This window comes from Nelumbo nucifera, chromosome 2, assembly GCF_055504915.1.
Source record: "Nelumbo nucifera cultivar China Antique chromosome 2, China Antique-T2T, whole genome shotgun sequence".
Classification (NCBI taxonomy): domain Eukaryota; kingdom Viridiplantae; phylum Streptophyta; class Magnoliopsida; order Proteales; family Nelumbonaceae; genus Nelumbo; species Nelumbo nucifera.
This window is the reverse complement of record NC_142650.1, coordinates 19,105,675-19,123,148: the sequence shown is the minus strand read 5'-3', so window position 1 is coordinate 19,123,148 and position 17,474 is coordinate 19,105,675. Positions and strand designations below refer to the sequence as shown.

Sequence of the window (17,474 nt, the reverse complement as noted above, 5' to 3'; positions counted from 1 at the left end):
CATTTTTTGGACATATTATTTCTTGGCTGCCCAACACTCTCTTCCATACGATATGGCTGGCCTTGCAACTGTTTTATAAAATTTTCCTTTTAATCTAAGTGGTGTTCACCTATCACATAAAAGTCCAAATGCATCCCTCCATTTCATGCTCTAATTCTTTGGGTGACATCCTCCTCAATCTTTCCCTTGTTATGATTATTGAAACATCAGAAATAGTCACATTGAGTATCTCTTGGTCTCCAATCTTAAATGTCTCTTGACTGATACTTATTATTACTAAATTTATGTGTCAGATATTCTGTTTTAGTCCTACTTATTTCGAAATTTCTTCTTTCAAAGTCATTTGTCTATAAACTTAATTTTGTATTTAATCTTTCATTAATTTCATCAATTAAAACAATATCATTTACAAACAACATGCACCATGGAACTTCCTCCTGAATATATTTATTCAATTCATGTATGATTAATACAAATAGATACCTAAAATGAAATCATTAGAATAGAAAAATACAGAATTCAAACTCCAAACAAAATAGAAATAGATTAACAAACAACCAGGGTACAAGAATGAACCCAACTGATAATCTGATATTAGGACTTGCTTTGGAGTAGTGATGATGGAGAACCTCTCCATTCCATCACCATCAGCAATCTTCAAGACCACGAAGAACCTTGGAATAATAAACAGACCACTTCCGAATTGTGGGATTAAATATGTGACCAATCCAGTGATTCCCTTATGGATGAACAATTTGGATTGACTACGGGTTTCTTTCATTTGATAGAAATTAAGGTTTGTTTGTGTGACGAAGTCTTAACTTGATCCAGTGGTTCCCTGCATGGTAGGATTGTTGGGCTGAAACTTGCCCCGTTAACAGAGAATAGTACAAGGAGCGTTTGAGTTTTTGGGTTTTCAATTTTGGATTGGGCTCGGGCCCATTCAAAATTTAGCAAATTCTCAATCAAACCCAACCCCCAACCCAATTGTGCAGCCTCAGTGCATCTAGACATAATAATTTCAAAGTTTTTGAACTTTGAGAAATTGAGATGACAGACGACATCCATCTAATATTAATAAAATAAAATAAAATAAAAAGTTAACAGAATAAGATATCAGCTATCGATACACACCGATAGAAATTAAAAGATGTCATGTTCATTCGGCCATCTTCACAAAACAATCTGACAAGTAGACCTACTCCCATATAAATACGTTAAAACAAGAAAAGTGCTTCTGGACGCAGCAAAAAGAGAAAAGAGCTTATGGAGACACAAAAAAGTGCATATTTTGTTGGCCCAAAACTTGGGAAAGAAGTCCGTGTTTTTAGCTTTTTGTTCTCCAGTTTCCCAAACCCAAATTGCATTTCTAAATCCAAATTACACCATAACCATCAAGAACTAATTTGCAACGCAAATGCTATCATATATGCTTTTTTAAATTCTTTTTGGAATGGAATAGAACATCATAAAAAATGGTGCGGAGTGGGGAATGGGATCCCTATGGGGATGAGGATGGGGAGTGGCTCCCTGTCTCCGTCTAGCCCTGTTGCCATTGGCCTACCTAAATGCAGCAGATAATTGATGCCTTACAATTTCTATAACCACCTGTGTAGGGTGGAGGAGGGGAGTTCACATCTTCACCACACAGAGGGCACCCCAACAAGTGCCCCACAGCACATCCCAACCGAATGTGTATTGGGATGTAGGGACATAGGGTGGAGGGCAGTTCACATCTGCACCCGACAGAGAGTGTCACACAAGTGTCCCACAGCACATCCCAACCATACGTATATTGGGATGTAGGGACATAGGGTGGAGGGGAGTTCACATCTGCACCCCACAAAGAGAGTCCCACAAGTGTCCCACAGCACATCCCAACCATACGTATATTGGGATATAGGGACAAAGTGTGGAGGGGAGTTCACATCTGCACCCCACAGCACATCCCAACCATACATATATTAGGATGTAGGAACATAGGGTGGAGGGGATTTCACATCTGCACCCCATAAGTGCCCCATAGCACATCCCAACCATGTATTGGGAGCATCTCCCAATGGCAATAACTATAGCATGTGTGGGGCATCGGTGCAAGAAAGCATTTTTTTTTTTGAGTTAACCACTTAACCTCCTGGTATTCGTTCAAATCCGAGTTCAGATATGCCCCCCACAATGTCCCACAGCACATTCCCACCATGTATTGTGAACATCTCCCGATGATGGCATCATCGGTTCTGGTACTATCATCGAGAGATGTTCACAATACACGGCGGGGATGTGCTGAGGGACATTGTGGGGCGCAGATGTGAACTCTCCAAATCCAAATGATGTCTCCTAGCTTTAACTAAATACCGGTTGCCAGATATTTTTTAGCTAATTTAGGGGTGTTCTACAACGTGACTGTTTTTGTTTTCATTTGTTGTTGAATTGTATGTAATGCTAGGCTAATGCACAAGGAACAAGAAATGATAATAAGAGTTATGGACCAACCCATGCATCATCTCAGGATTGAGAAGGATTTTTGAAGCAAACAAGTATCAAATTAAGCAAGAAGATATGTGGAGTCATAGTCTGGGAAGAATATAGCCACACGAAAATCAAGTCCAAATACCAGGAAATTAAAGAACAAGCTGGAAGATTATTGGAAAAGAGAGAAAAAATGATGGAACTTTACACCAGAATATACACTATATACACTATCATCTCTCAGAATGCAACTGATCTTGCCCAACAAAACAACTGTGGAAATACAGAAGAATAGCAGTAGAATGCATGTTTTCCCTGAGCTAAACTTGTAACTGCATCCTAGTACATAACTGCCTTGAATGTGGGATCCAACCCATTTAATTATGGAGAGGCTGGTTGCACGCCAATCTGCCTATCATTGATCGAGTGTTCCCAAGAGTGCATAAAGCACTTTCTGTATTTATGACAGGAAACACAACCAGCAACTAACTAGAGCATAAATGTCATACAAACTGAAATCGCATAAGAAGCCTCACAGTCTCGTATTTCTCTCCCTCGCGGTCAAAGAGTGGGACTGTCCGAACCCCAGTCCTCAACTCTGAAACAGGTAAACATGTCTGACCACCAAAATCATCCTTCTCATGCTTGTCATGCTCACGCACTTCAATATAAAGCAGAGCCATCTCTGGCACAGTTAGTGGGAATTCAAATTCTTCATCCCATACTGGCACCCAGTCATCCTTCACTACCTTTGTTTTCACCTTTGCGTAATCTGCTTCCACTCCTGCTATTCTTACCTGCCAAGAATAAGATCGTCAGCGAGACCATTTGATTATTGTTGGTCATGTTAATTGTTCTTGGACTTTCAAGCAGGATAGAGGTTTAGTACCCTCAACTTATCAACAAAGAAGAAACTAAAAGGTTCAGTCCTCTAGATCATAAGTATAATAAAATGTGCAGGAATAGAAGAAAAATGTCTTTATATTGGACGATTAGGAAGTAAACTCATTTAGCCAAGTTCATCGCTGCTCTCCCATGAGAGCCACTTGAAATGTGAAATAGATGTCAATGGGAAAAAACAGGATCAGCAAGCTCTCAGGCTTGAATTTCTGCAAGAACTTGTGGGCATCAATTATTAGCAGCAGCAAAGGACAGGCTGAGAGGGATCTAATATTCTCAAGCCTGCCAAAATCCTAGTCCAACAACAGGCCTACGGTTGGAGAACAAAATTAACTGCCAAACTCAAGTGCCTGTGCAAGTCCCATTTTGAGCAGAGGGTATGGGCATGGACCAATCATGCTAAGCCCATCACAGGATTGGGATAAGGTGTATAATGCAATCAGACTTGGCTGATCAAGTATGTAAACATTTTGACAGCCCTTGGGGTCCCAGTCCGAGCTATGTGCTCAATGTTTTCAGTGCCACCAAAATATTTATCCTTGTAGTCTGAAGTGTTTTTCAAAACTTCAGGAGGCAAGAATATGCTAAAAGATTGTGCTTGAGTCAATCATCTGTAGCATGCCATTAAGTTATTGAGCATGGGATGCTTCAAAATCATCTCTTCTTTCCAGTAATAGTTAAGGACCATATCTTTACTTCCCATCCATGGCTCATTTGCTTACATGGAACAAAGCAGAAAATAAAGCTCAGTTTGGAAAGAGTACAAAGTAATACAAAATACAAGGCTTTGCGGTCAACATATTTGTATTTGTACTCCTTCCAAATTGAGCCTAAGTTACAAACACTTTCAGTATTAATCATTATCAGGACATTAGACCTAGTTTACAAGAAAATAAGCTAGTTATATAATCATGTACAACCAAACATGCAAAAATTGCTTTTCCAAAAACAATGATTATTTTCTGCAAATGATCTAGCTTTAACTTTTCACCATCCATTATTTGCTCTCTTATGTACAAACAAATGCAGCATAATATGGTCCAGTAGACTCATTAGTAATCATGCTGATGTATATAATGTGGGTCCTTTCCAATCTAATAGAACATTTTAAATTGAATATATTCCATAGATTAAATTCAATATCCAATTAAATAGAAAGTAGAGCATGATTTATTCATAAAATAAAAGTGACCAAGGAATCAGAGTTTTTTTATCCCAATTTAGACCACCACTTTACCTTTGTATAGAAGTCTGGAGGGGAGTATGAGTCAAAGTGTGTTTTCTTGAAATCTACATGCCATCCATCACCCATGTATACTCGCACCTGTTTTGTGAAATGTTAGTTCTAATTACAGTTAATTTCGCGACGGAAATTAAAAGTGATTTCAAATAATCCACTCACCTTCAATGTTTTCTTAACTGGAGATATTACTTTAAGATCACATTCTTCGACCATCATATGATCAGGTTTTTTCACATAACCACACCCTCCATTGGCCCTGAACATCCCGTGCATTAACCAGAGTGATTTCCCATATCCCTGTCAAATTAAGGCTAACAGATTGATTCTAGACATAGCAAATATCAGAAAACAGTTTCTACGCTAAACCTTAGAGAAGGATGCTGGAAGGTACAGTTTCCAAAGGAACAGAAGGTGAAAATTAAAATGCAAAGTGTACAATTTGATTTAACTGATAGTAACTAAAGCATGTCAGTTCATTGATGCTACATTAGTTTTATTGAATTCTAGTTTGTATAATTATTTATTTGATTACTGGTTAAATTATGGTAGAGTTCATAGGTCTCTAATGAAGTCAATTGCCTCTCCTGTAATCTCTAGTATAGAATGATCACCACTGATATTTTGACAATGGTAAGGCAAGGATACTTGTGAAAAAAAAAACAAAAGAAAATCCAATAAAATATATGCAAATCAAGGAATAAGTATCTCAAAGGGCCTTTTAGCTCAATTTTCATGCCATCATGCAACATGTTGTTAACCTAAAGATTTTAACCTTGTACGTTCAAGTCCTACATAGACTAACTGTTTAAACTCTAAACATCGAAAGTACGACCTATAATTAATATAATAAATTACCTAGTAAATATTAAATTCAAGGTTAATCAATTAAGACATGGCAACAAACCAGGTGAAGCACACCCGATGAAATGAGCCTCATCTTCAAGTGCCTTGTAAACACCAAGCATCCCTTATCTCCATTCTTAAAAATTTGTCATAAGGACAAGACAAGTTATCTAATAAGTATATTTTAAATACCATTTTGACCATGGCTTATTTATTGGCCAAGGAAAAGCTCGCCAAGGCGTACAATTATCTTTAAATATGTTTTTTGAATGACATTAGATGTTTCCAATTTGATGAATTTAAATAATCTCAGAGGTATGTATGATAACTGATGCTAGTACAAAATCCCACGAGAAGCCAGCTATACTTGAGAAACCTCAGGGTATGCTTTTTATTTTTTTTATTATTTTCCTCCAAACATTCATAAACTTTATCTGAAATTTATACTAATATTAAATTTACCTTTGGTATTGCAATCTAGATTTTCCAAGCTAAATATTACTTGATTTAATTCTCATTACTTTTTTCCTATCCCATTATCTGGTCTAGTCCTTTATATTTCCATTTCCCTGATGACTCTTTTAAGTTTAACTGACAATAGTCCCAATTGAACTGTTTCAGAAATGGTGTAAACATGAATCTAGTTGCTAACCTTAGCATGGAGAAACTGATTCAAAAGATGATATGAACTATCACACAAATTATTACCTTCCCACGACTTGCAAGCGGAACCACTCAATCACATCCACAAATAAATAATACTTGGAGCAGTTTCAGTAATGATTGGAAATATTCCATTTCTTACTCTACCTTCTGAAAAGGGTGAAATAGAAACCCTTTCACAATTGAAACCTAAAAAAACCGAAGCCTGTTGCAATGGTGACTATTGATAACTAAGGTTGCCCAAATAAAGTGATATAATCTCTTTAAAAAAAAGTATAGCACCATTTGGCAATTAAGAGGTGATAATGCAATTTATTTAGGGTACATGAAGCAGGAAAAAAAAAAGAAAAAAGAGAAAAAGAAAAGAAAACAAAGGCATCACATTCGAAGAATATTTAAATCTGGTGGCTATTTTATCTAGAAACTGACCTGCATATTAAATGCAACCATTTGAGCTCCGTGCATCCAACCAATTAGTGGATTATAATTAGAGGAGTTAAAACGTGTACCCTTTGGGTATATCCTCAGAAAATTCTTCTGGGTGAATCTAGAAACACAAACACCATGCGTCCAGGTCAATGACATGAAGAAACTCACTCTTATAGATCAGTAACCAAAGTAAAAGATTCCACAACCCTATTACTAAATGAAAAACTATGTATTTTGATATTTGACTTGACACAACTAAAATACCTCACAAGTGTAGGTCCAAGAGATACTGTAGCCTTTACAAGTTCTTGTTCACTCAAACTAAGGCGTGTAACTCCCCCAGATTCCACAGTTAGGGCCTCCTTTAATCTACCCTTCGGTTTCCCAGCATGGAGAGCAATTAAGCGCTTATACTGGGGTGCCCCTGACTGGCGTGAGTTGTAGTCATCGTCGTCATCGGCATCTTCATCATCCTGATTGTTTTCATTCCAATCACAGTCATTCTAGCACTCAGCGATGCAATATTCAAAGCCATCCAAGACATTAAAATTATTGTGCAAAATCAGAAGTATAGCAAGTAGGCTTCTGTAAGCACACCTTATCATCAGTTTCAAATTCAGCTGTTGGGTCTACAGCTTCCTTTCCCCATGGTTCTTCATCAGAATCTTTTCCTCCCTGTGGGTCATTTCCCCTATTCATCCAAGTCTTGGACTCAAGGTATTCTTTTGGTGGCTTGGTTGAAAGAATAATCCGGTACTTCAATTCTTCAGGCGAAGGGAATTCTAGTAAACATTCCGCCTGAGGAAAATACAGCATATCTCCAAATGTTTCAGTGGCCATCTGAATTAAAATTTCTTATTGTCAGGAAGGAATTAAAAACAAGATGTGCAGGTAAAATCCACAAAGAAAAAAAAAAAAAAAAAAAAAACTATTCACCTCAGCTACTTTAGCTTGAAGATCTGGAGTCAGGTGGTCTTCTAAAGTTATAACGACGGGGTATGGCGACGTAGAAAAAGCATGCTCTTTAATCGAGTGGAAACATTTTATTAGTGACACTGGAGTAGTTAGCGTCCTACAGTAACACAGAAACAGAGATTGCTTCATGAAAAAAGTAATCAAGGAAACCACTGACGGCTTCTGAAACAAAAGATTCTATAAAACTGAAATTTCAAATTCACCAAGAACACGAGTAATATGTCTCGTAATGACAAAATATAGTGGGCTAGGGTAAAGAAGGAATGCAATGTTGTTTAAAATAATCAATCTATATCTTAATAATTTAGTAAATTGGATTAATTATATTAATAAGTTTTAACAAATAAATAAATAAATTACTGCTAATTACTTAATAAAATAATAATTATTTTTTTATATTATCTGTTTGTGTTTTATTTTGTTTATTTTATTTTATTATTGATTAAACGTTACAATTTTTTGTAAATGTTACTTAAACATTTAAAATACTTAAAGATTAGAAAATATATAAAGTTAGGTTGTAGTCATAATTAAATTAATCTAATTCCGAGCTAGAGGCTTAAGACTTTGGGTTGGGCTTTGGTTGATCCTCAACACCTAACCCCTTAATCTCCAGCCAAATTTGGATATTGTATTAACAGGTTTATACATTGCCTAACCCAGCTCGGCCCACACCACAAGCATAATAATATTTGTTTGGGCTTGGGACAGGGATAGACTTACCCATGTTAATTATAAAACTATGATTTGTTTTATAAACTAAAATTTTTATTTAATTTTAGTTTTATTATGAAAAATATAAAAATTTCTACTTATATATTAATATAAAATTCGTTATATACATGTGTGTGTAGATAGATAGATAGTTTCCAGGTTGAGCTTAGGGGTTAGCTTGGACATGCACACTAGGGTTGTTAGTGGACTTCGAAAATCCAATTGCTCAATTTGATTTCAAATCCAATTAACATATATTTGGAATTTGGATTCTAGAATTTGCATCCAATTAATAACAGTAATGATCCCTATGGAGGTGTCAAGCAGTGATTAACAACAAATAAATAATAATAGTCGAATTAGATGCAAATTTAACCCCATTCAATCCAACTAAAATTCGAGTCCAATTAAAAATTATTATTTTATGTATATATATATAGTATAGTTATGTATACATATATATTAGGTATAATTATATAAAGTTTATAATTGATAAATTTAAAACTTTATATTTATATACATTTATTATACCTATATACATATACACTTTAAAAATAATTACATTTTTATTATTTTTTATTTTTTGGTCATTTTAAACACAATAAGATGGTTGTAGATTAAATATGAAGATGATCCAAAACCCAACATAATAATCAGATACATACAAATGCAAATCTAAAAAACTTCATAATCAAATGCAAATGTGGATGCAACTGGATTTGATCTGAATCCAATCCATTTACAGTCCTAATGTCCACATTATGTGTGGGGTTGGTGTAGATCTAAGGTAACCTATCTCACAATGTCCGCATTTATATACATTTATTATACATATATTTACAGTCCTAATGTCTGCATTTATATACATTTATTTTACATATATTTACAGTCCTAATGTTCGCATTTATATACATTTATTATACATATATACATATACACTTTAAAAATAATTACATTTTTTATTATTTTTTATTATTTTATCATTTTAAACACAATAAGATGGTTGTAGATTAAATATGAAGATGATCCAAAACCCAACATAATAATCAGATACATACAAATGCAAATCTAAAAAATTTCATAATCAAATGCAAATATGGATGTAACTAGATTTGATCTGAATCCAATCCATTTACAGTCCTAATGTCCACATGGAAGGAGAGCCATTGATTTTTTTAATGTTCTTAGGATATGGCTAAGTTATGTAGTATTTTTAATGTTCTTGAATCTCCCTAAAAAATATATTTTTCCTTCATAAAAGGGAGATTGGCTACATTCCTAATGAAAGACTACAAGGGACGGTATGAATGGTGTGAGGCTGTGAGCACAATCTTGTGAGGACCAAATCCAAGATAACAAAAGCTGTTCATTCTCTCATACTCTATTGTTACTTCCAAGGATTAAAATAGGGGATACCCTATGACTAGGGGTGTAAACATATCGAGTTTGAATCAAGTTAGGCAATATCCAAATTTGAACCCGACTAGAAAATCCAATATTTGAATTCGATTCGATATCTGATAGATATTGAAAATTCATATCTGAATTTGAATTCGATTAAATATTCGAATATTCAGTTCGATTTGAATTCAACTGATTAATTATCGAATCAAATAATTGGTCAAATTTAGATATTTATCGAATCAAATCAGGTCATATATGAATTATTCAAATTCTATTCGATTATGTTGAATCTCGAATTCGAAATCGGATTTTCGAATATCGTTGACACCCCTAACTATGACTGGCATTGTATCATGCTAGTTGTCTGTATTGCTACAATACGGTACCATATCGACTGATAACGATACATGTGATGCACAAATGTGCACTTAACTTATATCCGAAAAAAATGTTGTGATTGGTGCGATTCAAACCCAAGTATAAGCTCTGATTTAGAGTGCGTCACTAAGCCACATTTTTTATCACTTTTTTTGTAAACTTGCAATCTAAAGAAATGTCATATGTTTATGTTTAATAGTTCCAACTTAAAATTAAATAGAATAATATTAAAAATTAATATTTATAAATATAAATAAAATAAAAAAATCTACCAATATTATATTTATATTCAAAAATTATTTTTTTACTTTCAATAAATTTATACAAATAAAAATATTAATAAGAGAATAATTATTTTAGTACTTAAAATTCATATATGTATATAATTTTAATATATTCTTATAAATTATTAATTGATATTTTAATTTACACTAAATAATAACATGTTTATTATTTATAAAAATAAAAAAATTGTTTACAAAATATTTAAGCATATTCAGTATATAATATTATATTGAGTCTATCAAAACAAGGTGCCAACCAGCTGGTTGGTAAGGTCTATTGGTGGTGGTAGCAGAGATTTGGGATCGAATCCTAACTGCACTTGGGGTGGGGGGTTATGGGTTGGGATTATCCATATCCAAAACAATAAAGAAATGATTCGTTCATTTAGGCTGTAATTGATTTGAAAGAAAAGGTAGGAAAAGTTTATCTCAAACCAAACACGGCCTTAATTTTCTAGAAAACTTACAAAAATAAAGCCATAGCATTTGTAATAAACAACTCCACAACTAAGAACAGTATACCATAATTTGATGATTTAGAACAAGAATCCCATACCTTCCATGAAGAACATGAACATCATCTTTTGAAGAATTTGGCCATATGTCTAGTTCGATTACCCTAACACCTCTTTTTAGTGCCTTTATGATTGGGACATCACTGCAATCACTGCTGAGTTGATTCCCAGTGAGATAAGAATTGTGACCCGTATATATGAAGTAATGGGACAATGGAAAATTCATATTTTGGCGAACCTGGATTAACAATTATTTGTCAGCATAAATCAATATTCTTCTTTCAGTAAAACCTTTTCCATAAAATCAAAATCATAAAAAAAATAATAATCTGCACTTTGCAGAGAGAGAGAGAGACCCAACGATTCTTGTTTTTTGGTAAAGACAACGATTCTAATTGAAGGAAGCTCAGCGAGCAAAAAAATAATAAGAATTAAATCAGGAAAATGTAAGAGAAGACGAAAGCAAAACCTGATCATGGATAGGAGGATTTAGATTGTCCGAGAAGAGATAATAGTAGAAATCTTCGAGTTTGAAATTATGCCTCGCGATTTTAGTAACAGCGTGCCGTTTATCAATAACCTTATGGATAATTCGTTTGGCATCGTTGGTTGTCGTGTCGGCGTCTCCCTGAAACTCGACCATGAAACGATGGAGTTGTTCGGCTGTCATATGAGACTCTCCTTCCGAAAACTTCTCGAAGGCCTCCATCACGTCCGGCGGAGGCTGAGCCTCGTTGAAGTCGAACTTCCTCGTGAAGAATATACACATTTTATAGCTCCCCATTTCTCTGGTTCCGATCTCTCCTTTTAAGTTAATGCATCGGTTTCCTCTGTACTATCCTTTTGCGTTTCTGCCAAGCTCGAAGGAGCGACTGGTTGGTGTTGGTAGAATCCAATGCAAAGCCAAGCTCTTCATCCATCAATTTATTTCCTCCGCTTCATGTGGAGACTTGGAGGATCGACCAAATCATTTGTAGCTACTCAATTTCCTCCTGCGATTTCCCTCTGTGTTGATGTTGTAATCTTCTTCTTCCTCTCGAATTCCCAACGATCGATTGATCGATTTTAAGACAGAGCTTCGCATTTGGATTCTTTCCTGGTTTGTGGAAATGGATCGATGGAGAGAGCAGCCAGAATGGAGACGGGACAAGAGAAAGTGAGGAGGGGAATTCTGCGGACTGCGCATGAGAGACCATACGAAAATAACGAGAGCTGAGCGAATGGGCTCCTCACGCGGCCTACATTTCCGGAACTAGGGACGCTAACGGATCGGATCGGATTCGAATCAGGGTATATTCGAATCCGATTCGATCCGATCGGATATGATTGGATTCGATTTGAATTCAAATCATATCAGTAAGGGGTTTTGGAACTGATCCGATCTGATTTATTTTCTTTAAAAATTAATAAATTATTAAAAGAAATTTACTATGCTAATTTAAATAAAGTAAAAACAAAAAATACGAATATTTTTAAATATTTTTATCATATATATATATATATGTGTTTTTTATAAAAAAATAAAATAATATAACAAATTTATAAAAATATAAATAAATAAATAAATAAATAGCATATATATATTATTTATATTTATAAATATATAATATATATCGGATTGGATCTTCTCGGATCAGATAAGGGGTGATCTGAATCCTATCCAATTCAAAGACCCAAATAGGGGTGATCCGAATTCGACCAAATATCGGATTTTGGATTGGATGTTCCGATCCATTTACACCCCTATATGGGACCTCCAACTCTTCATTGACCTGTCATTCAATTCACTTACACATTTATGGGTTCAACTATGATATGGAAAAAATATGATATCTTTTCTGACCAATCAAGTAGAATCATAAACATGATAGCCAATCAGGTGTTATTTATCAAAATTCATGGGTGGGTTTTGATTGGTCAAAACTCTTCCCATACCATATCTTTTCTTCATCATAGATTTTCCCCACATTTATACATTCGATTATGATATCAAAAAAAAAGGAGAGAGAGAGGAAGAGAGATGATTGATATGATCATTGCTCTTCCGGTATCATACTTTTACCCAACCAAATAGGTAGGCAATGTTTAGGAGTGATTATTGTTTGTACCTAGGTTTTTTGAATAGGACAAATTGTTAAAACCTCCCCTAAAGTTTATGACCATTGCAAAAACTCTCTCAAAGTTGAAGTTTGGTAATTCCAATAACTTCCTCTCAACTTTCTAACATTAGGGGTGAGAAAATGGGTATGTTCTACCCGGAATCAACCTCGAACCGACCTTGCATTGGCCCTACTCAACCTGTTACAAGTAGGGTTCAGTTCCAAAAAATTGGAATTGAGTCCCACCCAGGCCGATTCTAGGGTCTAGGGGTTTACCCTACCCAAACCAACTCGATGAACCAGCCTTAGTTGGCCTTGGTGAAATTGACCTTGTTGGAACCTGCCTTGGAACCAAATTTGCCTTAAAATACCCTAGAATACTTTTGGGATGTGAGGATTTGAACCCAATCATTCATGGTTACAAAGGCCATGGTTTCACTTGACCATTGAGTTACTTAAGTGATTTGACCATTTATTTTCATTTTAATATTTAAATGTTTGCAATAAGTAGTGTAAAAGGTAATATTTATAAAATTTAAATTTAATTTATAAGTTTTTAACCATATAATGATAATCTACCTATTAAGTTATATGATTTAATCAATAAATATAATATAAGTTTTAAACTATATATTATGTTTATTAAAAACCAAGTTTTTAAAGAACATGTTTTTTTGTGAAGGGGGACAGTAAAAAAAGTACATGTTCCATGGATAGACCTTGGAACCAACCCTGTAACCACCAAGGCCGTAATCGACCTTGGAACCGACCTTCATAGGGTAGGTTCCGGTTCCAAAAACCTAAAACTGACCCCTATAGGGTAGGATCTAGGTTCTACCATGGAACCAAAATGAACCGGCCCATGCTCACCCCTATCTAACATAGTTGTACAAATATCATCTTTGTTAGAATACTCTAAGGCCTCGTTCGCTTACTGGTAAATAAAAGGGGAAAGTTGGTCAATGGGTATTGATGCTGCTCGATTCGAGGTGGTGCACGAACTGAGGAGAGCAACCAGATAGTCCTTGTTGGCAGGGCAGGGCCAAGCTACAAGGACGAGACCGCGCTTCAAGACCTGTGATCAAGGAAACAGAAGTCAGAGGCCCGAGGAGTTATCCCTGGGTACGCACTCTGACGCTCAAGTCAGTAGGAGGTAGTAGGTGATCGAGCCAAGCTATAAGGATGTTGGTCCGAGCTAAATAGTAGTGTCCGTCTCAGAAGTTCAGGGCCCTTACCTTGAGCATGGAGTACCTTTTTATATCCGAAGATCTGTGTTCTGGTCGGATTGGGCTTCCGGGGTTGTCGGGATGAGGTTAGCCGCCGAGGTATTCGGGATAGAGTCTCATTCCCTAGCGGAGTTGTCTTCCTTACTCCTCCTTATTTGTAGTTGTGCTCATCCATATGACGTGTAGTTGACGTGGCTGGAAGGATAAGATAGGGGGCCACCGTGGTAGCGTAGCTCGGTCGAGATAGGATGACGTGGCAGGGCGATAGCTAGGTGGCCACGTGTCTCGTAGGGCCAGTTCAGCCATGACCCAAACACCACTCCCCCAGTTATGAAGTCAATGAATGAAGTAGTCCAATTCGTTCTTCGGCTGAAGAACTTCAAGTGGATGTCTGGATGGGCGTCTAGCCCCTTTGGTGTTCCTCGGCGCCTGTCGCAATCTTGAGAACTAGGCAATACGAAAAATGGCCGAGGAATCTTCCCATTGTCAGAGGCGGAGGTGGAGGTGGACGGAGATAGGCAGAGGCGTTGCCAGAGGCAGCAGTGGCGGATGGAAGCGTTGCCAAGGGCAGCGGTGGTGGACGACAACGCGGATGAATAGATTTTAAGAGGAAGAAGATGAACCGTGTTTTTGCCCTTAATTGATATTATTTTTATAAAGTTAACCTATTTTTGAAATTTTTTCAAAAGTATTTCTTTTATTGATATTAGGGCCCTAAAGTTGTCCTTATCTGCTATAATCCCAAAAATGTATGTAGGCCCCACATACATATCCACACATGGACCCCACATGCATGCCCACCAATGGTATGTCAAACCCACCCTGTAAAATGTATGTGGGCCCCACATACATGTCCACTAGTAGTATGTAGGCCCACCTTAGAAAATGTATGTGGGTCCCACATGTTAAATAAAAGGTTTGTTGGCCCCCACACAAGACATTCATATATATATAACACATATTTTCATCACATTACCAAACGGTCTTCTAGCTTTTATGGTCTTTCCTAAGATCTATGAAAAATATTTTAACCAAACAGTCTTTGGTCTTCCAAGGTTTATTTACAAAAGCTCACCCTATCTTTTAACTACCAGATCTTGTAATAGATATTCTGGAAAAGAATTGCCAAACAGACACACTATTTTCAAAAGGTTTTAACTGATATTGTCAATTTCGTTAACTTTATCACTTTACATTGTAAAAATAAATAAATAAATAAAAAGCCCAATTAGATACAGTGGTCTAAGTCGGTAAATATCAGAATTCCCCAAGGCTTAGTTTAGGAATACAAAACTACAAATATAAATATGTGAATGTAAATAGAAGGTTTAGAAATATAATATATAAGATTTTGTGTTGTATATATTTATATTTATACTTCTACCAAACTGAGCCCAATTTGCACTTTCAATTGCTGAATTTGTGGCTGTGTCTGGTTGCAGTGCAGTTTTATTTGCACTAGTTTAAATGCATGGGGTGCAAATAAAAAATTGTAAATTTTCATATAATTTTGTTTTGGGTACTTTATTCTGCTTCACATTTTAATTTACACTTAAATCACTTGTACTATCATAGTTTTGCACCAGTGCAAATTTATTTGCATTGCAACTAAACACAGCCCATAGATCTCATATTCTTATAATACCAGTTGATCAATCAAATTGGGGCACCTTTACTAATCATAAGACTAGGGTTGCAACTCAGGTACGTAAGTTAAAGGGGCCATTCAAATTTTAACAAAAACCCAACCAAACCCACACAATTTGCATTTGTACAAAAGACCCGATCATCTTTTAATGCTGTGTTTGGTTGCTGTGTAATTTTATTTGTACTAGTATAAATGTATGGGAGTGCAAATTAAAAAAATGCAAATTTTGTTTTAAATTTTACTTTATTCTGCTTTAAGTCTTAGTTTACTTCATTTTTAATGCAACCAAATAAAATAGGGTAAAATTTGAAACAAAAATAAATCAGAACTTGCAACCAAATCATTTGCACTACCATGATTTTGCATCAGTGCAAATGAATTTGCATTGCAACCAAACACAGCCAAAGTGAGGATCCCATTCCATTAAACCTCCTATATATTTTCTTCACCATCAATACAGTTCAGAGCAGAATGATTCGCCATAAATTGTCTAAATAAAGTCATGCAATACAATTAAGGGCGCAACTTGAGTGGGCCCAACCCAATCCCAAATTGACCCATCCCACATTTTGCACAAGTTAGTTTGGATTTTTTGGTCCTTCGGCTCATCATTCTGGGTTTTTTTTACTTTTTGGGCAGCTTGGGCCTAACCCTTAGATAGCCTGAGCCTGGCCCGACTATACACATGCATACATTTATACATATGTGGGTGTGTATATGTATGTATGTATGTATATGTGTTGCTCAAGTCTTATAATCTCCCTAGCTCGAATTAGCTGCAATTCATAGCTGTGTTTAGGGTAATTTAACAATATCTGAGTTAATGCATGCCTGAACGGAGAAAACCCAAATTATCACCTTTTTCGATTGTAAATTATTGCACAGTTTCTAAAATTTAACATTTACAAAGAGTGTTTGCATAACTGGAGTTAAAGCAGAATGTGTCTGAGTGGATAACATCTCCAATACTTATATGCTTTGATTTGGTTTAGGTCAAGCATCAACATGGTAAAGAGATTATGTTAATCAATCACATCAAAACTACCATACACCCAGAGTGATCGATGATAATTTCCCATCCCCACCAAACCCATATTTTTTACCCACTTTCTCTACTCACACACTGCCCATAGTACACAGCAGCCATACATTATACAGTATAAGATGGTGATGTGTGGCTGCAATTCATGGTGGATAGAATGTGGGTAGAGAGTAATGGACAGGAAATTCAGTTTAGTCTGATCAACAATAGACTCCTTGTCTACAGCCCAGAAAGGCTCAGGTCCAACCACTTCATGGATTCCATCCATTGCCCGCACCAAAAGACCGTGTGTCCTCGCATTTTAGTTTGAGGATCTAACATCATTTAACCCAAGAATCAATGGGTCAAATATTTATCTAATGATGCTGGCTTTTGGCATGGATAATCTTATGGCTTTTGGCCAAGGCCTCAACCCTAATACAATCATAAGTTGAATTTATGTTTTTAAATCATAACCCTAACCCAAGATTCAATTTGACCCAATTCAGCCCATTCTGACATTTTTAGGTTGGGTTCAAATTAACCTGATCCAAATGTCACCCCTACTAGAATTCATTTTTGCCATAGAGGCAAGGCTAAACCCTGGAATGAAGTCTAGATCACCTTCCAACAAAATACTTTCCATCACCCTACCAACTTGAC

At 35.8% G+C, this 17,474-nt stretch overlaps 1 protein-coding gene across 2 annotated transcripts; it reads right to left on the bottom strand.

The window, feature by feature from the left end:
• Positions 1-2,644: 2,644 nt before the first annotated feature.
• Positions 2,645-11,949, bottom strand: LOC104595046 (phosphoinositide phospholipase C 4-like). Of its 2 annotated transcripts, none has more exons than XM_010255606.3 (9): positions 11,287-11,949; positions 10,859-11,055; positions 7,484-7,619; positions 7,145-7,387; positions 6,812-7,020; positions 6,548-6,665; positions 4,772-4,909; positions 4,607-4,693; positions 2,645-3,266 (listed from the first exon to the last, which is right to left on the bottom strand). In XM_010255606.3, exons 1-9 carry the CDS (start codon positions 11,599-11,601, stop codon positions 2,973-2,975), a joined length of 1,737 nt encoding a protein of 578 aa, XP_010253908.1. In that variant the 5' UTR covers positions 11,602-11,949; the 3' UTR covers positions 2,645-2,972. The 2 variants fall into 2 exon arrangements, with proteins under 2 accessions (XP_010253908.1, XP_010253909.1); XM_010255607.3 differs by having other exon boundaries at positions 7,145-7,345; positions 11,287-11,734.
• Positions 11,950-17,474: the final 5,525 nt, after the last annotated feature.

Excerpts from the sequence above, each read along its gene's own strand:
- LOC104595046 (XM_010255606.3), bottom strand. The coding sequence starts at position 11,601 with ATGGGGAGCTATAAAATGTGTATATTCTTCACGAGGAAGTTCGACTTC. Across the intron at positions 6,666-6,811 it reads CTTGGACCTACACTTGTGAG|ATTCACCCAGAAGAATTTTC; the intron begins GTATTTTAGTTG and ends TTGTGTTTCTAG. Across the intron at positions 4,694-4,771 it reads CAGTTAAGAAAACATTGAAG|GTGCGAGTATACATGGGTGA; the intron begins GTGAGTGGATTA and ends TTCACAAAACAG.